We start from the raw sequence: 25,169 nt of genomic DNA, 5'->3' as shown, positions 1-25,169 counted from the left end.
TTCACTAACATCCATGCTCTTTGTATGTGAGGTCTGTGTGAAAATGTGTGACCCTGCCAAAGGAGCAGCTGGCCAGAGAACCATCGCTGCCCTTCTGCCTTGCCTTCTGGACAAAGGAATGATGAGCCCCGTGACGGAAGTTCGAGCCCTCAGGTGCGCATCCGTCGATGAAATGAATGTATTGGATTTGCTCAGTTCCTAGAAATCGTGTTTCTTTCTAGGTTAGATTCTGGAAAATATGGAGAAAGAGGTTTAGGAGAATGACCCTTGGGTCATTTGTGAAAACTTGTGAGTCAGAATATTTTCACGGAAACATTCTCATGAGACCTTGTTTTTGCCCAGCATTCTGAGTCAAGCATGTTTTTCTGTTGTCATCAGCCTCTGCTCCCAACAAGCACATTTTCCTGTTACACTGCAGGTCCTCAGGAGCGTGCTTGTTCATGAAAATATTTAGTAATATTTCACAGATTATTAGATTTAAGACAAGCTGTTTACCACCTGCAATGATAAAATATTCAAAAAAATGTACTTACACTTTTAGATATATGGCTACTTTAAGTTAAAACCAATAGTGTAGGATTCTAGTTTGTATGTTTTGTTTGTTTTTAAACTACAGTGCTGTCTAGGAACTTTATCTGTTCCATTTTTATTTCACTCTTAAAAGTAGAACAAATTACTAATAATAGTGCCAGCAGTATTTCATGGCAAGTAGATAGTTGATGAGAGAAAGTTTTTTTTAGAAGGACTCACCTAACAACTGCAAAGGCAGATGCAACTAAGAGTATCACTTTGGCTAGGCACGGTGGCTCATGCCTGTAATCCCAGCACTTTGGGAGGCCAAGGTGGGCAGATCACCTGAGGTCAGGAGTTCGAGATCAACCTGGCCAACATGGAGAAACCCTGTCTCTGCTAAAAATACAAAAAAAATTAGCCAGGTGTGGTGGTGCATGCATGTAATCCCAGTTACTTGGGAGGCTGAGGCAGGAGAATAGCTTGAACCCGGGAGGCGGAGGTTGCGGTGAGCCCAGATCGCGCCATTGTACTCCAGCCTGGGCAACAAAAGTGAAACTCCATCTCACACACACACAAAAAAGTATCACTTTTTGCTCTCCTCAGTAAAATCTAAGTAGTGATCATTAGGTGCCCCTAAATCCACTGGGTGAATGGCTGACGAGAACTTTATAATGATTCAGGGCAACCAGACCTGAACTTAACAATCACTCCTCACAGCACAAAAAGACAACCAGTGCATCGTGATGTGATGGAATAGAACGCACACAGCATTGCCTAGGAAGGATTCTGTGTGTGTGTGTGTGTGTGTTTACAAAATTGAACGTGAACTCAGTTTAGCCTGTAGATCTCTACAGGGGAGAGGGGGAGAGAGGAACATGTTAAATGACCTGACTGGAATACAGTCAACGAGGACAAATAAGAAAAAAAGAGGAGAGTGGAGACTGTTAAAAAAGATTTAAGAAATGCAGTAGATTGCAATGTGTGAGTGAGCTTGGATGCTGATTCCAACATGCCAACTGTTTAAGAACCTAATGAAACAGAGAAATTTGGATACTTGATATGGAAAAATCATTAATATTTTTAAAGTGTGAAAATGGTATTATGATTATGATAAAGAACCTTTGTCTTTTAGATATTCATAGTGAAGTTTAGTTAAGGGATATGCTTTCCAGTGCAGTCACGTGTCAGTGATAAGGATACTTCTGAGATGTGTCATTAGGTGATTTCATGGGTGTACAAACATTAACATGAAGTTGGAAAAATGGTTCAGTTAGATTGCTTGATGCAGGGTTGCCACAGATCTGTTCACTTCATGTCTATGTCACATTTTGGTAATTCTTACAGTATTCCATACTTTGCATTACTGTTATATTTGTTTTGGTGGTCTGTGATCAGTGATGTTTGATGTTACTTTTGTAGTTGTTTTGGAGTTGTATGAACTACACCCATTTAAGATGGTGAACTTAATTGATCAAGTTGTATGTGTCCCGATTGCTCCACTGAACAGCTGTTCCCCATCTCTCTTCCTCTTCTCAAGTGTCTTATTCCAAGACACAACAATATTGGAATTGGCTAATTAATAACCCCACAATGCCCTCTGTCTAAATGAAGGGAAGAGTTGCCTGTCTCTCACTTTAAATAGAAAGCTAGAAATGATTAAGCTTAGTGAGGAAGGAATGTTGAAAGCTGAGATAGACTGAAAGCTAGGCCTCTTATGCCACACAGCCAAGTTGTGAATGTAAAGGAAATGTTCTTAAAGGAGGTTTAAAGTGCTGTATCAGCCAACACACAAATGATAAGAAAGCAAAACACCCTTTTGCTAACAGGGAGAAAGTTTGAATATTCTGGATAGAAGATCAAATCAGCCACAAAATTCCCTTCAGCCAAAGCCTAATCCAGAGCAAGGCCCTAACTCTCTTCAATTCTGTGAAGTCTAAGAGAAGTAAGGAAGGTGCAGAAGAAAAGTTGGAAGCTAGCACAGGTTGGTTCATGAGGTTTAAAGAAAGAAGCTGCCTTTATAACATAAAGATGCAAGGTGAAGCAGCAGTTGCTGATATAGAAGCTGCAGCAGATTACCCAGAAGATCTAGCTGCGATCACTGATAAAGATGTCTACACTCAACAACAGATTTTCAATGGAGATGAAACAGCCTTCTCTTGGCAAAAGATACCGTGTAGGATTTTCATAGCTAGAGAGAAGTCAGTGCCTGGCTGCAACACTTCAAAGGCCAGGTCAACTGTCTTGTTAGGGGCTAATGCAGCTGGTGACTAAGTTGAAGCCAGTGCTCATTTACCATTCTGAAAATCCTAAAGCCATAAGAATTCTGCTAAATCTGCTCTGTGCTCTAGAAATGGAACAACACAGTCTTATCTGTGTTGTTGACAGCTTATCTGTTACAGCATGGTTTACTGAGTATTTTTAGTCCACTGTTGAAGTCTACTGCTGAAAAAAAAAAGAAAAAAACCAACCAACCAAACAAAAAAAACCCAAAAAACAAATATTCCTTTCAAAGTATTACTGCTCATTGACAATGTGCGTGGTCACCCAAGAGCTCTGATAGAGAGGTACAAGGAAATGAATGTTTTCGTGGCTGTTAACATAACACAACCTCCATTCCGAAGCCCATGGATCAAGGTGTAATTTCAACTTTCAAGTCTTACTATTCAAGAAGTGTATTTTGTAAGGCTAGAGCTGCCATGGATCTGGGCAAAGTAAATTGAAAACCTTCTGGAAAGGGTTTATCATTGTAGGTGCCATTAAGAACATTCATGATTCATGGGAGGAGGTCAAAATGTCATTAATAGGAGTTCGAAAAAAGTTGATTCCAACTTTCATAGGTGACTTTGAGGAGTTCAAGATGTCAATGGAGGAAGTCACTGCATACATGGTGGAAATAGTAAGAAAACTAGAATTAGAAGTGGGGCCTGAAGATGTGACTGAATTGTTGCAATCTCCTGATGAAACTTGAACAGAAGAGGAGTTGCTTCTTATCTCGATGAGCAAAGAAAGTGGTTTCTTGAGATGCAAGCTACTCCTGGTGAATATTCTGTGAACATCGTTAAAATGACCACAAAGGGTTTAGAATATTTCATAAACTTAGTTGATAAAGCAGCAACAGGGTTGGAGAGGATTGACTCCAACTTTGAAAGACGTTCTAATGTGGGTAAAATGCTATCAAACTGCGTCTCATGCTACAAAGAAATATTTTGTGAAAGTAGGAGTTGATTGATATAGCAAACTTCATTGTTAACTTACTTTAAGAAATTACGAAAGCCACCCCAGCATTCAGCAATCACCACCAGTCAGTAGCCATCACCATTGAGGTAAGACCCTCCATCAGCAAAAAGATAATGACTTGCTGAAAGCTGAGATGATCAGTAACATTAAGATATTTTAAAGTCAACTAATGTACTTTTAGACATAATGCTATTGCACACTTAATAGACTGCAATATAGTGTAAACAAAACTTTTATATGCACTGGTAAGCTAGAAAATTCATGTGGCTTTCTTTATTGTGGTGGTCTGGAACAGAACCTGCAGTATCCCCAGGGTATTCCTGTATGATCTTATGGGACCACTGCTGGACATTGTGGTCTGTTGTTGTTGACTGAAATGTCTCATGCAACACATGACTGTAATACAGTGGTGGGGGAATGGTGGCTGTATGTTTGGAGGAGGTATAAATGAAACAAAATTGGTCAAATGTTGCTAATTGTTGAACTGGGTGGAGAATACATAGAATTTCATGTCTACTATAAATTCCTACCATAAAATTTCACCATGAATGTAAATTCCTACTATAAATAAATACATGGAACTTCATTCCTACTATTAATGAAGGTAGGCTTTTCCTACTTCATTTGTCATTCTTTCTACCTCTATATATGCTTGAAAGTTTCTTTAATAAAAGTTAAAAAAAATGCCAAGACCAGGCTCTGTAACCATGTGACAATATGCTTTAATGCAGTGAACTGCAGAACAGCCTAGCCTCATGGTGAGATTTGTAGGTCTTCTCACTTTTGTTAAAAGGACTCAGGAGTTGTGTTCCATATGTTTGTAGCATTAACACCCTTGTGAAGATCAGCAAAAGTGCAGGAGCCATGTTGAAACCACATGCACCAAAACTCATTCCAGCTTTGCTAGAGTCCTTGAGTGTATTGGAGCCCCAAGTTCTCAATTATTTGAGCCTCCGGGCAACAGAGCAAGAAAAGGTGAGTGGATAGCACAGGCATATTGGTAAGTATCATGAGGGAAGAGCCCTGTTAAGATACCAAGGTTCATTTGAATGACATTGTCATTACTCTTACCAGAACTCACCTTCTCTCACCACATGCAGTGTTTTACTATTTTTTGGAGAGAGGTTGTCAGCTCATACACTGTTTTGTGAATTGGATGAAAACTGACACTTCCATCTAAAAAATGAATTAACATTTGTTTAACATAGTTTTTTGTACATTTCAATTTTTTTAGGGCTTGGATCTGTACCTTCAGAGTCCTTCCATGGACTCCCTCGCCCTGTAAGCAAAGAGTATTTGCACCTAGACTTTGGCATATCTCAAAATCATTCTGCTTTGTAGGTGTAATGGAGTCACCTAGTCTCTGATCAGAGCCTTTTTTTTTTTTTTTTTTTTTTTTGGAGACGGAGTCTCGCCCTGTCACCCAGGCTGGAGTGCAGTGGCGCCATCTCAGTTCACTGCAACCTCTGCCTCCTGGGTTCAAACGATTCTCCTGCCTCAGCCTCCCGAGTAGCGGAGACTACAGGCAAGTGCCACCATGCCCAGCTGATGTTTTTGTATTTTTGGTAGAGACGGGGTTTCACCGTGTTAGCCAGATGGTCTCGATCTCCTGACCTCGTAATCTGCCCACCTCGGCCTCCCAAAGTGCTGGGATTACAGGCGTGAGCCACCGCACCCAGCCTGATCAGTCATTTTTTAAAACTGCAGATGAGACATATTTATTGTGAAAAGTTAATACAGAAGGATAGAAAGTAATCCCACAGGAGGTCTCCCCATCACCACAGTATCATTCCCTGAGAAGCACCTGCTATCAGAAGTTTCCTGTGCCTTCTCTCAAATCCCTTTTTAGTCATAGGCTACCAAACCAAGCAAACATACTAATTTAAAAATAGTATCAGACTGTGAGTGTTGTTCTGTGATTTGTTTTTTAAATTAATAGAATATCATGTCTATATATACACATTCTTTTTAATGTATACATAGTGCTCTACATCAGGTGATTTTGAATTTTTGATGGGAGAGGTTTTGCAACATCAAAGGTTTTAATTGTTCTTTTTTCTCTGTACCTTTGCCACTGTTGAATAATGTATATCTGATAACAAGAATCTCATTTTTCTAATTTGCACTCTTTTCCTAGCATTGTCCATTGCCTTTTCATATCGTATTAGTCGTTTATATTTCTTCTGTGATTGTGTTTATATTCCATGCCTATTTTTCTATTTGACTGTTTTTTTAATTTATATTTTTTATTAGAACTATTAAACACTGTTATATACAACATGTTTCCTTTGTTCACTATTTGCTCTTTAACTTGCCTAAACTTCTCTAATAACTTACTCTCTTTACCCTTTGCCTCTAATATTGCTGCTGCTTATTTATTCATTATTTTTCCCTCTTTCAGCAGTAGACTTGCCCCTTCCTGGGTGTCCATAGGATGTTTACTAAGCATTGAGAATTTGGAAACATAAATTCTAGTCTAAACTTTGCAGCCCTAGGCAAGTCACTTGTGTATGACTTACTTTTCTCCTTTATCATATCTGGATAGTATTAACCTCTCCTTCAGCATAGTTGTTAGATTAAAATACCTTTGTAGATATGAAGGTTGATTACAAAGTTAAAGAACTACCCATATAAATTTTTTTACTGCTTAGACACAATTTTAAAAACCTTAGAAATTTATTTAGTCAGTTCCTTTATTTAGTGGATGGAGAACCTCAGGCTGAAGAAGGCTGGATGGCTTGCCCACAGCCATACTATGCTAAGTTCTTAACTATTATCTGGATTTTTCACCTGTAGTGAGGTGCTGCTTCTCCTGGTAAATTGTTGAGTATAGGTCAAAAGAAATTAGAGTTAGACTTAATGTTTGCCTTTGTTACAGCTACGGATTATTTTTTTTAAAAGTTCTGTAATTTGGAAGTGAAAGTCTTTTATGGTGTTTGTGTGGATTATTCCTAATTAATTGAATGTGCTGAGTGACTTGAATTTCTGTTCTTTAGGCTGCGATGGATAGTGCTCGGCTTAGTGCTGCCAAATCCTCTCCGATGATGGAAACAATCAACATGGTGAGTGTCTTAAATAATAACGAGAGGGTTTGCTTACCTGAAAGTGTAATTCTTCAAAGTCTTCAGGCTATGTTAAATGAAGTAGAGACTTATGGGATGAATTGAGCAGTTGTTGTGACTCCAGTTTTTTCTTAGTATATTTCTCTTTTCTCCTCTGTCACTAAGTGGAATAAATAGTTCCCCCAAATACCAGAAACAGTCGGTCCAAATTTGTGTTACAAGGGACAACAACATATTAAGAGCTCTGTATAAATTTACCTCTGTAGTCTTTTGAGCTGTGTATTTAGAAAGGTTCAGAGTTGTGCTTGTGCCTAATAGTTATCTTTGGGAGGAACTAGGAAAGTTATAAGCTGGAAGTATTTAATGAAGTAGGTGACATAAAGGTAGGTGAAGAGATTGGGCAATGTTGATATGTTGTTTTAGTCATAGGAAGGCATTTGCAGTAAAGAGCTGCTTGGCACTCTCAGGTTCTGATTTCTAAAGTTCCTGGAGTCTTGGTAAAGTTACTCTGTTGTGCACTCCCTGTAGTGGTTAGTTAGCTATGATTGTGTTTACTGGAAATTAGTTTGCTAAGCAGATCTATACCTTTAGCAGGACTCTGAAGTTATAGATCCAACCCCTAAAAAAATTGAAATGTACAAAAAACTGTTAAACTGGACAAGAGAAGTAGCTATGTTTTAGTGCCTGCTGGGGGATTGTTACCAAAATTTAGTCTAAGAATGTTGTATCTTTGTTGGATTATTGGGGGGAAATTAAAATTTAAAGAAATAGGAATAGTTAGTGAATACCATTTAGTTATATTCATTATTAATTTCATTATTAATAGAAAACATGTTAATTGCATTTTCAAAAATAAAAGCCAGCAATTTATAGGAAAATTCATCTAAGAAGTTGACTCATTAGAGGGGATTTGGTAGGGTAGGCCCACTGTAGAAGATCAATTTTTAGTTTAGGTTTTTTATAGTAAACATGGATTGATAAAGAGGAAGTAGGCCCAGAAAGATTCTTTATTCTTGAGTAATCATTATTTTCTTTTTTAGCAAATTGATGTTTTTCATTTTTTAGTTTGTTTTTAGTGTTGAATCACTGATGAATAATTTTTCTGTTTGTAGTACAGTGGTGGTTTTAGTATTGAAATTAGAGCAGAATCAAACAGTGATTTTTCAACTTCATGTAAAATCCAGTGGGTACGTGTTTGACAAGGGCAGTTTTTAATTGAAGATATGGTCTTGACTTATTTGCCAAGGCTTACCTTTATATTTGTCCTTTTTCAAAAGTGCCTGCAATATCTTGATGTGTCGGTGCTGGGCGAGCTAGTTCCTAGGTTGTGTGAACTGATCAGAAGTGGTGTAGGTCTTGGAACTAAGGTAAGTGTATTTTTCACAAGAAGAAATGTGCATCTTCATTAGTTTTGGCCATAAGGATATGACAGCCATCATGTTTGAAATTCATGTTTTACCACAAAATCTAATATTATTATACACTAACCATTTTATTTCTGTGGTTGCACCAATAACTGAAAACATGTAATTATTCCAATAAGTATTGTCTTAACTTACTTAGTGGAATCATTTCTGTTCTCTGGGTGCCATGTACGTACCCTCTAGGTTGTCATTCATTAGCAGTTCATGGAAATGCACATCCAGTTACAGGGCATGGATTGTTTTAGGTGGCAATTGCATTTTTCACAGAGGGGTCAGCAGTGTTAGAACAGAAAAATGTCTTAGTTTTCTAGATCTTTGAAGGATCAGATGCCCCCCCCCACCCTTTTAACAACAAATTAGTAACTCACATTTTTTCTTATGACAAAATTAACACTTGCTAGTATTGTACAATTTTAGCATTTATAGATTAGGAAAAAGTTAAAAATTGTCTAGAATTTTGCTGTACAGAGATAACTGCTGTTAATATTTTGGAGTGTTTCCTTCTAGTCTTTTCTGCACATGTATCTTCTGCAGTGTCCTCTTCTAATGGCCCTGTGATACTCCACTGTATGGATGTAACATCATTTATTTTATTCCGTCAGGGAACATCTGACTTGTTTTCAGTTTTTGAAAAAATAGTAAAGTACTGTGATGCTTTACGGTGATGAGGCATACCTGAAGACATTTGGTTAAATTTCTAGAAATGGAAATGTTAGCCCAGTGATGGACAAGATGACTTATTTTGCTTTTCCAGAAGATTGTACCAGTTTTCTTTCTTTTTCACAATGTCTAAGATCACTCTTGGGAGTTTAAAAAATAAAATCTCTGCATTACTAGTTTAAGAGTTTTCCTTTTTCTGTATTGAATCCTGGAGGGGGTATTAGGTTTCATGTATTTTATATGTTTAAATTTTTGGCACCTAAGCCAGTGGTTTGGTAGGTAGAACATTGTGACCGTCAGATTTAGACCTTTGCTTTTGTAATCCTGTAGGGTGGCTGTGCCAGTGTCATTGTGTCATTAACTACTCAGTGTCCTCAGGACCTAACACCTTACTCAGGTGAGTTTGTCAAGTGATGTGTGGTGATATTTTTGCGCGGCCCTGTCTTGTGTGACAGAGTTTTAAAAAGGAAAAATAATTATTATTCAGACCTGCTTGTGATGCTGTGTGCCTTTTCTCCCTTCAGTCCCCTGACCCCTTCATTTCTTTGTTTGCAGGAAGTGCGGGGTTTATCGAGTTGAGCAACTTTTCACTGTTCATAAACGTTTGATTGTTCTTTAGTAGTATAGGGAGGTAAAAGTATCCTCTATTCCATAGGACTTACCATTGATAACTGATTTTACATCAGCATTTTTCTCTTCTTAGATTGGTTTCTAGGCTGGGCTATGTTCTTTATATACCTGGCTCTCATTTTTGCAAATTTTTCCACGATATTCTGGTTTAATTTTAACTTTATATCAGGTGAAAGGAAGCAAATGGATATATAAATATAACATTCAGAAATCTAAACTACTGTGAGGGAAATCAGATGTTAATTATAGGGTTAGGTTTGTTTGGGTTCTGGGAACAGAGTGGAACATTTGGTCAACCAAGTATCAGATGTTTTTCTCTTTATTTCTGGTAGGTAAACTTATGAGTGCTTTGCTTAGTGGCCTGACAGATCGGAACAGTGTGATTCAGAAATCTTGTGCATTTGCCATGGGCCATTTAGTTCGGGTGAGTTAAATTTCTTGCTTAGTTAAATAAAACTCTTTGACGGTTATAAAGAAATACTTAGGATTGTTTCTTTTTCAGACTTCACGGGATAGCAGCACTGAAAAACTCCTGCAGAAGCTCAGTGGGTGGTATATGGAGAAAGAAGGTACCTTTTTTTTTCTATTTTATGTCATTTTAAATTTAGATGTTAACAGCCCAATAAAACAGTACAAATTAGATCTTACCCTCTATGATTTTATGTGATTTGCTAGAAATATTTGTTTCTTTCCTTTTCTTTTTTTTTTTTTGAGATGGTGTCTGGCTTTGTCGCTGAGGCTGGAGTGCAGTGGTGCTCTCTCAGCTCACTGCAACCTCAGCCTCCTGGGCTCAAGCGATTCTTGTCCCTCAACCTTCTGAGTAGCTGGGACTACAGGCACATGCCACCACACCTGGTTAATTTTTGTATTTTTTGTACAGATGGGGTTTCGCCATGTTGCCCAGGCTGGTCTTAAACTCCCGAGCTCAAGCTATCTGCCCACCTTGGCCTCTCAAAGTGCTGGGATTACAGGTGTGAGCCACCACAACCCAGCCTGCTAGAAACATTTCTAATTGATTTTACCTATTTGTTTTGCTATTATATGAGTTGAACAATAGCCTATTTAGATCAGTTACCCTTAAAAACAATAAATATCATAAAGATTTTGGTTTCTCCTTTTCAGAACCTATCTACAAGACCTCTTGTGCTTTGACTATTCATGCTATTGGACGATACAGCCCTGATGTGTTAAAGAATCATGCAAAAGAAGTCCTGCCTCTGGCATTTTTAGGCATGCATGAAATTGCTGATGAGGAAAAATCCGAAAAAGAAGAATGTAATTTATGGACTGAAGTGTGGCAGGAAAATGTACCTGGTTAGTAGTGTGACCTGAGTTAAACCTGCTTCTTAGGAATCACAGCTAGAATTTTTTTTTTTTTTTTTTTTTTTTTTTGAGACGGAGTCTCGCTCTGTCTCCCGGGCTGGAGTGCAGTGGCCGGATCTCAGCTCACTGCAAGCTCCGCCTCCCGGGTTTACGCCATTCTCCTGCCTCAGCCTCCCGAGTAGCTGGGACTACAGGCGCCCACCACCTCGCCTGGCTCATTTTTTTTTTTTTGTATTTTTAGTAGAGACGGGGTTTCACCGTATTAGCCAGGATGGTCTCGATCTCCTGACCTCGTGATCCGCCCGTCTCGGCCTCCCAAAGTACTGGGATTACAGGCTTGAGCCACTGTGCCTGGCCACAGCTAGAATTTTTTACTTGTATTCGTTATTCATAAACTCCTCTAAAGTTACTTTCCCAGGACCTTAATATGCATCCCATTTAGTTTTAAACCCATCCCAATTGCTGAGTTCTCAAGGTTGGCACTGAGGATTTTTGTCTTTACTCATTCCTCACTGCCCACATGAGAGAATACAAACTCTGTGAGCTAGGAGAGCTTTATATTTTTAATTGAGAGTGTGATTTTATGTAGCCTTAGAGTATTTTAGAGTAGTTTTCTAAATGTGTTTTTCACCTTGTCACATATTAATGGGTGATGCCCATTTGTGTGATATGTTCCTGTGGGCACCTAAGTTCGTAAAGTTCTACTATTGTGAGAGTAAGTCACAACACCAACCCACTTTCTCTCCCTTTGAGAGAGTGGTGTGTTTTAACAGTTGAGAATCACTGCTTTTAGACTGTTGGTCACTGACTCTTTTTCAGACTCAGAAAAATCAGTTAATTTTTCTTGTAACTTAAAAGTTGTTTTAATTTTGCTTTCCTAGGTTCTTTTGGTGGCATTCGATTATACCTGCAGGAGTTAATTACTATTACCCAGAAGGCTTTGCAGTCTCAGTCTTGGAAAATGAAAGCCCAGGGTGCAATTGCCATGGCATCAATTGCAAAGCAAACTAGCTCTCTAGTACCTCCATATCTCGGAATGATACTGACCGCATTGCTGCAAGGCCTGGCTGGAAGAACATGGGCAGGAAAGGTAAAGGAACCATTCATGCCCAGTTAAAGGTATAATAAGAAGGGTCTGGTTTTGTGTAACTTCTGATGGATTATTTTTGTGAACCAGATTTCCTAGACAGTGGAAGCTTTGGGTAAACCTTGCCCAATTAACTGTGGTATTTCCTCTGAAACTAGAACCCACGTGGCCTTGCATAATGGACAGTAATGCTGGAGATAGATACATTTTTCATATTCAGCCTTCGAAGTTATGTCTTAAACCAACTTGTCAGCATTTTGTACCTGTTGACCTTATGAACAGATCAGGATTGAGCGTAAAAAGGTCAGGATTGGGCGTGTGTGACATAGAGTAGCAAGGTAGGCTGCTTCTAAACCTGGGGCTGAAGATGCCCATCTCTGGGACCTATGAATTAGTAACAGTTATTTTTTTACACAAGGGCTTTAGTAGGATTCTTACAGTGAACACTCAGTGGGGAACATGAGATTGTGGCAACATAATGATCTTTATGTTGTAAAGGTCAGTAGTGGCCCATGCAGTACTGAAGTAGTACTGGACTGGGAGTCAGACATCATTCTAATTCTGTGGTTGACACTTGTCTGTGAGACCTGGGTCAAATCAGTTCTTTAGGCTTCTACGAAATGGAGGTGAAGATAATTATCCTGCGTCCATGGTTTAGAGTAAAACTTGGTGGATGTGCTTAAAATTATGCATTAAAGATGAGGTGACAATTGTTAATTTTTGTTGTCACAATTATCAGAAATTCCTAAGGTAATTATAATCATAGTGTAGAGAGTGTAAATGACATGTTTGGGATTAATAGTATGTCCTCATCTTTTAACCCCTTAGGAAGAGCTGTTGAAAGCCATTGCCTGTGTGGTGACAGCTTGCAGGTAAATGTTCTTTCAATGAGGATGCCATTTCTTAAACTGAACCCGAAAGCTGCAGCCTTTATTAACTTCTGATGCTTTTTTATGGATCCCGTAGTGCAGAGCTGGAAAAGTCTGTGCCCAATCAACCCAGCACGAATGAAATTCTTCAAGCTGTTCTGAAGGAATGTAGCAAAGAGAATCTCAAATACAAGATTGTAGCAATCAGCTGTGCAGCTGATGTTTTGAAGGCCACCAAAGAAGATAGATTCCAGGAGTTTTCTGACATTGTCATACCTCTCATCAAGAAGGTAATACCACCTGTATCCTCAGTTCTGGTTTATACTTTAAAAAGAAAGAGTTAAAACATTATTTTCCCCTATGTCCTGATTATTAGGATTAGTTTAGCTGCAAGTAGCAGAGAAATTCCAAAATATGGCCTTAAACAAGATAGACAGTGCTGTGTTTCTCACATAGCATTGGGAACATCACAAAGCGTTCAGGTATTCCGGCTCTTTACATCTCCCAACTCTGCCATTTCTAGGGTGGGGTCATCATCTTCAAGGTCCACAGTGTGTTTGTGTTCCAGGCAGGAATGCAGAGGAGGTGAAGCAAGGATAAAGGATCACAGTGGGCATGCCAGTTCTCTTTTGAGGAGAGTTCCTGGGCACCGCTAGATGGCACTTTGACATATCCATCCCATTGCTCAGTACTTAGCACACCTGGCAGCAGACTGAATCTTAATTCTGGGTGTCCATTTTCCCTCCATGGGAGAAGGGGAGAGTGGATTTGGTAGTGAATGAACAGTTTATGTCATAATAAGCTTTGCCTTAGCTAATAAGCTCAGCCACCCCAGCCATCCTAGAATAAAGGCAAGAAGCTCAATGTGTCATGTGAATTGCCTCTGCCATATAGTGGAGGATTTGGGTCAAAAAAAACACTCAGGTTTCATGTGGAAGATGGAATACTCAGTTTTAAAAGTTGGGCAGTGGTCCAAAAAAAGAAAAAAAAGTGTGTGGTTTCCCTATTTGTGAAACATGAAATATTTTAAGTAACATTCTTATTTCTTAAGGCTGCTAATTTGCAGTTGTTTTCTTTCAGTAATAAGGCTATTTAAATAATTTCCATTACAAACATAGTGATAGCATATGGATTTGGGACACTTGTGTTTTAAGTTGATGACATCACTAGCGAGCTGGACCAGTGCTTCTCTTAGCTTCTGTTTTCCTATCTATCAAGAAAGAGTTTGGATTTATTCAGATCATTACTGAGTTTCTTCTATCTTTAATACTTGATTCTCATGCAGATCTCACGTTATGCTCAAAAGACTACATATGCAGTAATTTTTAGCTTTTCTTTACAGATTCCTGTAAAGTATTTCCTAAATTTATTAGAGACACAGTATTCTGGTTATAAATCCTTGTTGTAAATGGGGAAGCTTATGGTAGAGAATTTACCATTTAACTCTTGGTTAATAGCTCCTGCCCTAGTACCCTGATAGCTTAAATAGCATACCTGTAACTTTGAAGAAGAAAATATTAAATTTTCTTTTCTTTGATATATCCTAGAATTCATTTGAAAGTAGTGGGGTCCAGACAACCAAAAATGAAGATGAGAATGAGAAGGAAAAGGAGCTCCAGCTGGAATATCTGCTGGGTGCCTTTGAAAGCCTGGGCAAAGCCTGGCCCCGAAACGCGGAGACCCAACGTAAGCACCAGAAACCGCATTTGAAGAAGTGCTGTAACCAGAGGTTACTTAATGAGAGCAAAGGTTTTCTGTATGACAAAGTATAGTTATTGTTTCTTATCGAGCCTGATTGATTAATAATGAGAATTATTCAGTGGAAATTTTTTGTGTACGTGAGCATATCACCTCACTGATCAGTGTACCGTTGCAGCAAGGGCTGCTGTAAGAAAGTATCACGGACCGGGTGGCTTAGCAGAAATTTATTTTCTCACAATTCTGGAGAATGGAAGTCTGAGCTTTTGAGATCAAGGCATCGTCAGCAGGGTTAGTTTCTTCTGAGACCTCTCTCCTTGGCTTGGGAATGGCTGTCTTCTCTGTGTGTCTTCACATGATCTTTGTTGTCTCTGTGTCCTAATCACCTCTTCCTGTAAGGACACCAGACACACTGTATTAGGGCCCACTCATAGGACCTCTTTAAAGGGTCTGTCTTCTATTTAATAATAATGCAGTAACATTCTGAGGTACTGGGGGATAGTATTTCAACATACGAACTTTGGGGGCATAGTTCCACCTATAATAACCATGATACATTTTATGCAGAGAGTTTGATAGAAGAGTTCTGCTGATCTTCTTGATCATTTGGAGGAATCCACAAAGTTTATTAGTGGGGTCTCTTTATCCTAAAATGAATGGCCTTATTACGAAGTGTTCAGTAAGCACCTGAAATCCCTGTTTCAGTGAAATACTCATTACTATTTGGACAATTTTCAGAACTGGACATGTATTTCCCAAAGATTAAATCAACAGTAAACCTTTATTATTGGATGAGGTTGCAGTTAGTTTCGAGTCCGCTGATAGGGCCTTAACCTTGGGATGATACTACCCTTTACACTGGATCTTAGCCAAAAGGCCAAGAAGTGATGATGCTACCCTTTAAGCTTGCCTTGGGTTGGGTCCTACAGTGCATCCCGCTGAAGATCTTAGTGTGTGTGTCTATATATATATATGTATTTTTTTTTTTTTTTGGAGACAGGGTCTTGCTCTGTTACCCAGGCTGGAGTGCAGTGGTGCAGTCCTTGCAGCCTTTACCTCCAGGGCTCAAGTGATCTTCCTGCCTCAGCCTCCCAAGTATTTGGATATACAGGTGCATGCCATGACACCTAGCTAGTTTTTTTTTTTTTTTTTTGAAGAGGTGAGGTCTTGCTATGTTGCCTAGGTTGGTCTCAAACCCCTGGGCTCAAGTGATCCTCCCACTTTGGCCTCCCTCCTGAAGTGCTGGGATTTATAGGTATGAGCCTCCATGCCAAGTGACAATATTACTGAATGTTATAAAAAAATGTATTGTTGATTATTCGTAACTGGAAATGTCTAGAATCAGAGTTAAGGTTCTCTTTGAGCCCTGTCAGCCTTTGTGTGAACTTATATATTTGCTATGTTTATAGGAAGAGTTTCCCAGAAGATACAAATTTGCAAGTGGTTTTATTTCTTATACACTGCAGTGGAAGTCCACTAATATGACACTATAAAGACTTGAAAGGTAGAGATAGCTAAGGTAGGGAATTGTATGAGAAAGTTGATACAAACATAAAGCAGTTTATTTTAATATAAGATGTAGAAGGTTGTTAATAGAAAAGTGCATTTATTGCGAACCAAGGTCTTTTCTTTAGGAACTTAAGTTACGCATTGGCTTCTTATAAATCTACAATTTCTGGGTTTTGTTTCTTTAAAATAGAGAAAGAAATTTCAAGCTCTTATGAGACAATTCTAGTGCAGAATTCTAGATTTTTTTAATTTCCTTCCCCCATTTTTACATTTGTTTGAGCCCTATGAAATCCTACAGTAATTAAAAATAACTTCGTTCTTAAGTTTTCTGCTGATTCATCAGTTGGCATAATATTAATTATATAATTATAATTACAATTGCAGTTGGCATAACAGGTTTATAAGAAAGCACTGTTGACTCTTGGTAAACCTGCAGTTTGCAGAGGCTTGTGAGCATCTAGAGAGGAGCTCCTGGCCACAGAGTTCTCCTTTCTTTGGCTGTCATTCAGGGAGTTTTGAGGGGCAAAGGGGGTGTGGTTAAAGTGCTTTCTCAGTTCTATGGAGAACCATATGCCTTGAAAGTGAATATTTGTAAACAATTATATTGTACCTTTGTGGGGGCAGTTTCTGATCAAGGAAATGTGTTTGGGGATTGAGTACAAAGTCATGCTGAAGGTTTTGGAGAAATTTCAATGGCTTTAAAAATATTTATTGTTTTATTTCTCTTTTTCCTGCTTTTCTCTCCTTTATCCTCCCTGCCTTCTCTTTTTCTCTGTCCCTCTGCCTTTCTCTTGTTCTCTCTGTCTGTCCCTCATTTATTCCATCTCTTGCTCTTTTATATTCTCTCCTGCTCTGTCCCACCTTGTCTTTCTTTCCCAGGTTGTTATCGCCAGGAGCTGTGCAAACTGATGTGTGAACGGCTAAAACTCAGCACGTGGAAAGTGCAGCTAGGAGTCCTGCAATCAATGAATGCCTTTTTTCAGGGGTAAACTGCTTCATGGTTCAGTTTTTTATTTTGTTCCCCCCACCCCTGCAGCATTTTATATATAATCAATGGAATTTTTATACATTTAAAAACTAGTAGCTAAAGTGACAATGATACATACAGACAGAAATTGTGACAGGAAAGTTTTAGACTGTTTCTTAATAATTAGCATTTGTACCTTGCTTTCTGATTTGTATAGGTTAATGCTTTTGGAAGAAGAATATGCAGATCCTGAGGCTTTGGCTGAAATTCTGCTTGAAACTTGTAAATCAATCACATATTCTTTAGGTGAGTGTAGTAAACTAAAACTGACGAGGGAGTCCTAATTTTAAAGCTAAGGAGCCGAGCTTCAAATATTTCCTACCTTGTCTTAGGAACTAAATTTCTGAAACAGCTGCTGGACCCTGCTACTTAATATACTCCATGTGTACCCCTTAACTGGAATATTTAAATCTGAAACTATAACAGGATTTTAGCATCTAGTTTAGAAAAACCTTCGTGACAAGTATTTTTACAAAATTGTTATTTGAAAGTAAATTCAAACTTACACAACGGTTGCAACGACAGTACATTTAATACTCTGCAATATGTATACACTTTACCCAGAATCATCTGTTAACATTTTGTGCCATTTGCTTTGTCATTTGGACTTCTGTATACATGTTTTTCTCCTGAACCATTTGAAAGTATGTTGCTTACATCAGGCCCCCTTTTTCCTCAGTTATTTAGTGTGCCACAGTACCATTGTCAACTTTAGGTAGTAAACATGGATGCGGTTTTTTAAATCAAATGTTTATCGTTCATACTCTAGTTTGTTCAGTTGATTCGGTAATGTTCTTTATTTTTATTTTTTGAGACAGAGTCTCGCTCTGTCACTCAGGCTGAAGTGCAGAGGTGTGATCTCAGCTCACTGCAACCTCCACCTTCCAGGTTCAATCCTCCTGCCTCAGTCTCCCAAGTAGCTTGGATTACAGTTACTATCACGCCTGGCTAATTTTTGTATTAATTGTAGAGACAGGGCTTCACTGTGTTGGCTAGGGTGTTCTCGAACTCCTGAGCTCGAGCAATCCACCTGTCTTGGCCTCCCAAAATACTGGAGTTATAGACATGAGCCACCACACCCAGCCAGTAATGTTCTTTATAGGATTGTTTTTTTTCCCTCCCCTTCATTAGGGAATCCAGTCCAGGATGATGATGATGATAATAATTATTATTATTTTTGAGACAGGGTCTGCTCTGTCACCCAGGCTGGAGTGCAATGGTGCGATCTTGGCTCACGGCAGCTCTGCCTCTTGGGTTTAAGTGATTCTCCTGCCTCAGTTTCCCAAGTAGCTGGGCTTACAGGTGCATGCCATCAAGCCTGGCTAATTGTACTTTTCATAGAGACGGGGTTTCACCATGTTGGCTAGTCTGGCCTCAAACTCCTGACCTCAAGTGATCTGCCCGCCTTAGCCTCCAATTCATAATTATTTATTGAATTTTGTTGTCATATATTTTTAGACTCCTTCAATCTGGAATACTTTGTCAACCTTTCTTTGTCTTAGGACATTGACAATTTTGAAGAATAAAGTCCCTTTTTGAAAAAAACAGAATGTTTCTCATTTGGTGTTTGATGTTTTCTCATAATTAGATCCAGGTTATGAATTCCCAGTTGGGATACTTACGTAAGTGATGTGTCCTCACATTAAGAGGCACACACAGTGTCCATCTGTTATCATTTGTGATGTTAATTTTGATTACCTGGTCAAGGTACTATCAGTTTTTCTCTACTGGCTAGTGACTATATTTTCCTTTTGTGTCTAATAAGTAGCCTGTGGGAACAGACCTTAAGATCATTCAAATAATCTGTTTATCTTCTTTACAATCTCTTCTCTATATTTAGCATGCATTGATGATTCTTCCCTGAACCAGTTTTTACTAAGATGATTTTGCAACTCTAGCATTTTGTCCACATTCACCATTTGATAGTTGGAATTCTATTGTAAGCAAGGTTCTTCTCTTCTGCCCATCTTTTTATTTATCTGTTACTGGCATTGATTCATGGATTTCTTTCCCCCTTCAAAGACTTTATAATTTAATTTTTTAAATCTTAATTTGTTACTCAAATTGTCCCAGATTTGGCCAGTGGAAGCCCTGTGTCAAGCTGACCCCTGTGTCATTTTGATAGGTCACCGTCACTGTAGCACTTCTGTACTTCATAGCATAACAAGATGATAAGGTCCATCTCATGCCTACCCTGCTTTGGGCTTGGTTGTGTGTTGATTTTTTTGGTAGATAATTTCACCGTGAATCAGATGCCATGTCAAAGAGTGGATGCCAAGGAAGCATGCTTCAGTTGCAGTTGCTGGCAGTAACATGCTTTTATGGATAAAGAACTGGCAGCCAACAGACCTGTCTTTGCTGGGTTCCAGGTTTCCCCGATCGGCTTAAACACTGGGTCGTATAATATTCTTTGGTAAAATGAGGAGGGTCATGCAGACCTAAGGATCATTCTTATGTATGATGTGAAGATGATTTTGTGTTTGAGATAGTTTTTTCATCTTCCACTTCTAAAATGGATCATTTAAATATTACCATTTGTTGTGGTGATTGGTATACTTGGCTGACAGGTTTTTGTTTTCCCAAAGTAGGAGACTATGTACATTAGCACATTTTAAGTATTTGATACTTAGCAAAGGGAAGCTTCCTTTAAAACATAACAAAACAGAAAACCAGATGTACCCTTTCCCTAGAGTTGTAATTTCTGGACATCTTTCTTTCAGTAACACAAATTTAATCTTGGAGGTTGTGTTTTTCAGGCAGGCCATATAAACTGTATGATTTTTCTTTTTAGAAAATAAGACCTACTCATCTGTGAGAACAGAAGCTTTATCTGTGGTAGAATTGCTGCTTAAAAAACTTGAAGGTAAGTTGTTCTTAGTTCTGACTGGAGGACCACAAAGCCATGTAGCATATGTTTTAGAAATTTTTTGTTTCGTTTTCCTTATACTCTAAGCGTATACTCTGAAATACAAATCAGTATGTATGCACATGCGAGAAGAATGGACAAAACCAAAACTATAAATCTTACTAAATATTTAAATTTGATATTCTTTTATATATTTTTAATATATTATTAAGCTATAGTTGTCTTAAAGTAATAAAGTGTTTGTTTTCATCGGGAATCCTGACTTAATCTTGGTTAATTAGAGGAAGTGGTTGACAAGTGGCATGTGTACATGTAAATAAGCAGAACGACACACTGAAAAGTGGAGTAGGAAAAACATTTTTAACAGTTATCTACCTGAGTCATCAAATCCGATAGTAGCAATTTTCTTAATTCTATTTCTTCTCCCCTAACCTGTTTTTCTTCTAAGGGTCTGTCAGTGGGCAGGGTAGGGGGAACTGTTAGCATTTTCTCCAGTGGTGTATCTGTTACTGATTTCAGAAGGAGGACTCTCTTCTTTTTTTTCCTCTCTCTCAAATTGTTTTAACTTCATGGATTAAGAATGTAGGAGATGGAAACGTTTTTCCTGCAACCTTGTGTGTTTGCTCTTTCTACTTCTCTATCTTTGCTTAGCAATTGAAACACCTCTCTTAGGGCTCCATCAGACAGAACTTTTAGACTCAGTAACACTAAACATCTCCCGATCCCTTTTTTCCTTGTTGAGATAAAAGAGCTAGGCACTTAAGTCATATTACCAAATTCTCAGTTTGCCAGATACGTACTAATATAGTCCAGATGAGGAACATGAGGCTGAAGGCAAGCTAAACTTGCTTGAAGCCACATTGCTAGAAAGTGGCAAAACCTTGTAAACAAGATTTAAGATTTGATATACTTTCTTATTTTCTAAAATTTTCAGTGTGCATGTAGTTCTCAGATGCCTTACTCAAAGAAAAGGGAGTGTCATCTACTTAATCTGACCTTGCAATTATGAAATTTCTTACAAGTTTGTCTTTTTTTTTTGACTGACCATATCTTATGAAATATGGCCTTGCGATGATGTTGTTGAAATGACTTTTTTGCTACAGTGTGCCTTGCCCCGATAATTCCTTCTTCCTACTATGCTTCATTGTAGTTATTTCGCTTTCTCCCACTGATACTGGGGGAAGGAGAGGAAACTCCCTGATGTGCCTCTAGGCTATTGTCAAGAATTAGGTTTTGAGACACCTATTGAACTTATCATCATTATATACTGATCTGTTATCAAGAGGTTGCTTTGCATTTATTTGGGGGATAGGATATTTTTAAATTTTTTTTCTTGTCCTATAAGGATTCTTTGGGGTTTTTTCTTTTTGCTTTTTTTTTTTTTTTTCCATGCAGAATCTAAACAGTGGGAATGTTTGACATCTGAATGCAGAGTGCTCCTAATTGAGTCTTTAGCTACTATGGAGCCAGACAGCAGACCTGAACTGCAGGAGAAAGCAGCGTTACTGAAGAAAACACTTGAAAATCTGGAATAAATTAGAAAGGGAAGAAAGAAACAAGTGCCATGTTCATTGGGGGTTGAAATGGTGGTGTTCTTTGAAAAACCAAGTGGGGAAGAGTAAAGATTAATCTGTAGCATGCATCATTCCTTGGCTGAAATAAAAAGAAAAAGCCTTAAATTTTGTTCCTTATTAGCTTTATTTTTATGTTTTTAAAGTATCTGGGCTGAGTGAGCTTAATGGAACCTTGGATGTTTGAGGGGTGGTTGTAAAGGAAACTGGCAGAAATAGTTGTTAAAAGAGTTCAAGCTGTTATTAAAGGAATTAATAGACAAAGTTGCAGAGCAAGCTGGATAAAAATCTTAGAACTGCATTCAAATTAGTTATTTCAGGAAGGGGCCTGTAAATAACTTGTTTTAACCTTCCTCTTAAACCTGAAGAAATAGGAAGCTGTGTCATCTCAGAGGCTTTCTGAGGCCTGTGCCAAAGTCAGAACCCAGGTGTTTAATGTTCTGCCCTGGATACTTTGCTTTACAGCCATCTGCCAAATCAGTGCTAACCCTGGCCCACCCAAGAAACTTCCAAGATGAGGTACGTTTAGGGCGGCACACAACAGCCCTTGTGCCAGAACTAAAGTGACCCTTATTGTTGGGTTTCCGAAAGTCAGAAGCTGAACATTGTCTTGTCGTGTGTTTAGATGGTTGATTTGGAGAAAATGATTGTTTAGCATCTTTACAGATGGAGAGGACAGATTCAGTCTCATTAGGATAATTCCAATCGTCTTCCTTTTACAGGTGGGTAAAGTAGATTAGGACAAGATCACACATTCTATTGGTGTCTGTGGCTGCATATTTTGCAAAACCAGAAACAAAATCACAGACTGCCTCAAAACTGTAATGACAACATAAAATTTCTGTTTGCTTTTATGCTACCAGTATGACTTTATAGGGGAGAAGGAAAGCCTTTTAATTAGCCACCTGGGAATTACTCTTTTAAAAAACGCCTTTTCTCAAAATAATATGATACCACTCCAAGTAAATCATTGCCACTAGGGGTTTTCCTCCTTCCTTCTGTTGCCCATGCCCCTGCCTGAAAGTGTAGGGTAAGAGGAAAAACAAGTAAAGCCTTAGTGTTTATGGTAAACTGAGAACTCTGTAGCTTACCTTGGATTCCAGAGCAGAAGATTGGTTTACATTCAATACTGATCCTTATTGACATTAACACCAGGAATCTCCATGTTTATTATTTTTCGTGGAAACTCCATGTTTATTATTTTTGAGGGTCTCTATTGACCGATGTATTTCAAACTTTTTTGACTGCAAGTCATAATAAAAATAACTTTTTACATCACGACCCAGAACGTGTGTGTTTGTGTGTGTATGTAAGTGCATGCCTAAATATAAAATATTTAAAACGTTTCATGAAATAATACATAACTGTGTGATACCCTTTAATATCTGCTCCTGGGCTCCTGATATAATGCTCTTCAGACTGTCTCAATTCATTTCCTGACTCACAACTTGGGTCACTACTCACAGTTTAAAAAACACTGCCATAGATAGCACCTAGACTTGGCTGAATATGTTGTATTTGGGGATTGTTTCTGATTGAAAAGGGAGTTTACAAATACAAATTTAAGTGTTAATTACAAAAACATCCTCTTTGCTGATACTGACTTGTGAGTTTTAGTAGCATCATGAATTTTAAGGAATCTACCATGGATTTTCATTTGAGAATGGCTTTTGCTTGGGGAAAAATCAACTTCGAATGTTTTTTAGAAAGTTTATGGCATCTTTTAGGACTTACTGTTTTTCATATCAGTATTTCCCCCTCCACCAAGTACTCTCTGACTTTCAGTTACAGTACTCGAGATATTATTCGTTGGCAAGAATGCAATGCAGGTTGGGTATTTTCAGAAAGCAGGATTATAAAGACAAGAATTATGCTCTTAGTCTATATCAAATGTTAATACCTTGTCAAATGTTATGCTTTTTAAGCTTTTTGTTTTTTAATATTGGGAATTTCCCTTGGTGCTAACAGTGATGCTGAGGCACTCAAACCTTTGTGTTTAGTGCTATTGAATTCCTGTACATTAGCCTTCGAAGCACATTTCTAATTTGTATACTTAATGCCTTCATCTTGACCAGCCTAATCATTCACACAGCTAGTAATGCTCAATAATTGTCTCACAGTGCCCCTTATGTTTGGTGTGCATGTGTGCATATATTTATTTAAAAGGATTAATAACAGAGCTTGTAATTGTGGAATGTTCACTGGCCAACAAATGGCAGAAGGACTCATACATGTTTATATCATCAGCCTTTGTTTTCCAGAGCTCCCCCAAACAGATTTTGATTCTTTCTCCCTAGAAATAGTCAGTGTTACCTGTCATACAAGAAACTGATTGGTAGTAGGGTCTATTACTGAATTCCTTATTCCTGGAATTAGTGCACAGGATGTATTGTCTCAAATGTACTGATATATGAAAAGGAGATACCCAAAGTGTGGCAAGTTGGAAATTAGAATCGTGAAAATAGTATATAATTGTCTTTTTGGTGATAAAGAGCAGCTGTTTCTTAATGTTTGTGTTGAATTTATAATTCCATGTATCTCCCTGTCTCCCTGTAATACAGTCTATGTGCACAGCAAAAGTGCCTCTGCATCCCCATTGCTTCCCTCTTCCATCTTTCACTGTGCACTTACTAATAAGACAAAAGAAAAAAGATGTGCCCTTATTGGTCTGTACTTTTGTAGCAACTGCACTGTGCGCACACTGTCTGCCCTACATGGGGTATTTCTACCTGCTGCTGCCACAATAGATTCATGCTGCTTTTTAGACCAGGGAGTTATTTTGACATTGGCCTCATTGTAATGTACAAACTATTGTTAAATGGATGTGTACGTAACAGAATTTTGTATTTTACATGCGACTTTCACAAAATCCTCTGCAATGTGTCCCAGCTAGCTAAGTGTCTGATAGTCTGATTTTAAAGGAAAATCCCATCCATGCCCAAGAAGATATTAAATGGCAAATAAAACTGCATGATCTGTTCTTTTGAAGTAGTGCGTTAATTTTTATTAATTCTCCAGGAAAATAGTTCAACTGCCTAGGCGTTGACTAGTTATACTTAAAAAAAAAAAAAAAAACCCTACTGCCTGCCATATTCTGAGCTAACTCTGGTAAGTAGAAATTGCTGGCTTAAGTGTTTAGGAGTTCCAAGGCAAAGCAGAAACAAAAGGAAGACTCCCTGAACAACTGCTGTCAGATGCTTGGAGAAGAGGTATCATGGAAACATTTTATTTTCTCATAAAAGTAATCCCTTAGGAACATACAGAAACGACAGACAGTTCTCCTTTTGACCAAGATTAAGATACGTGGCTATGAATGTAAAATGTCAGAGGTACAATCACATCGTATACTGTAAAACTGCCAAGCAAATATTTAGACTATGGAAGATGGCCATGAAAGTGAGTTACCTTGCTTATTATCTGGAGCAGCCAGCAAGCCCATGCCATTCCCTCCTGGTATGTTTTTTCCTTTCAGGCAGGTTCTAAATTAGCTTACTAGAGTAGCTCTTGTTGTTGTTGATACAGAGTCTCACTCTGTCACCCGGGCTGGAGTGCCATGGTGCGATCTTAGCTGACCGCAACCTCTGCCTCCCAGGTTCAGGGGATTCTCCTGCCTCAGCCTCCCGAGTAGCTGGGATTACAGGCACCTGCCAATACACCCAGCTAATTTTTGCATTTTAGTAGACACGGGGTTTC

The 25,169-nt window shown here is 38.4% G+C and overlaps 1 protein-coding gene across 4 annotated transcripts in view; it reads left to right on the top strand.

The window, feature by feature from the left end:
* Positions 1 to 22,757, top strand: part of ECPAS (Ecm29 proteasome adaptor and scaffold) — a 130,063-nt gene extending 107,306 nt beyond the window's left edge. For 3 of the 4 annotated variants that reach the window (XM_030919233.1, XM_030919230.1, XM_030919232.1), the window contains 16 exons: positions 32 to 153; positions 4,575 to 4,725; positions 6,747 to 6,812; positions 8,090 to 8,179; positions 9,227 to 9,293; positions 9,859 to 9,950; positions 10,029 to 10,095; positions 10,649 to 10,840; positions 11,731 to 11,939; positions 12,765 to 12,808; positions 12,903 to 13,095; positions 14,353 to 14,491; positions 16,892 to 16,997; positions 17,197 to 17,285; positions 19,831 to 19,902; positions 21,301 to 22,757. In XM_030919233.1, the coding sequence (XP_030775093.1) occupies positions 32 to 153; positions 4,575 to 4,725; positions 6,747 to 6,812; positions 8,090 to 8,179; positions 9,227 to 9,293; positions 9,859 to 9,950; positions 10,029 to 10,095; positions 10,649 to 10,840; positions 11,731 to 11,939; positions 12,765 to 12,808; positions 12,903 to 13,095; positions 14,353 to 14,491; positions 16,892 to 16,997; positions 17,197 to 17,285; positions 19,831 to 19,902; positions 21,301 to 21,440 (1,839 nt within the window). In that variant the 3' untranslated portion in view covers positions 21,441 to 22,757. The remainder of the gene's footprint in view (positions 1 to 31; positions 154 to 4,574; positions 4,726 to 6,746; positions 6,813 to 8,089; positions 8,180 to 9,226; positions 9,294 to 9,858; positions 9,951 to 10,028; positions 10,096 to 10,648; positions 10,841 to 11,730; positions 11,940 to 12,764; positions 12,809 to 12,902; positions 13,096 to 14,352; positions 14,492 to 16,891; positions 16,998 to 17,196; positions 17,286 to 19,830; positions 19,903 to 21,300) is intronic. The other variant, XM_010361349.2, reaches the window with a different exon arrangement.
* The last annotated feature ends 2,412 nt before the right edge of the window (positions 22,758 to 25,169 follow it).

Source organism: Rhinopithecus roxellana, chromosome 16 (assembly GCF_007565055.1).
Source record: "Rhinopithecus roxellana isolate Shanxi Qingling chromosome 16, ASM756505v1, whole genome shotgun sequence".
In the NCBI taxonomy this organism is placed as follows: domain Eukaryota; kingdom Metazoa; phylum Chordata; class Mammalia; order Primates; family Cercopithecidae; genus Rhinopithecus; species Rhinopithecus roxellana.
Note: the sequence above shows the minus strand (reverse complement) of the source record. Positions and strands in the feature narration are given on the sequence as shown.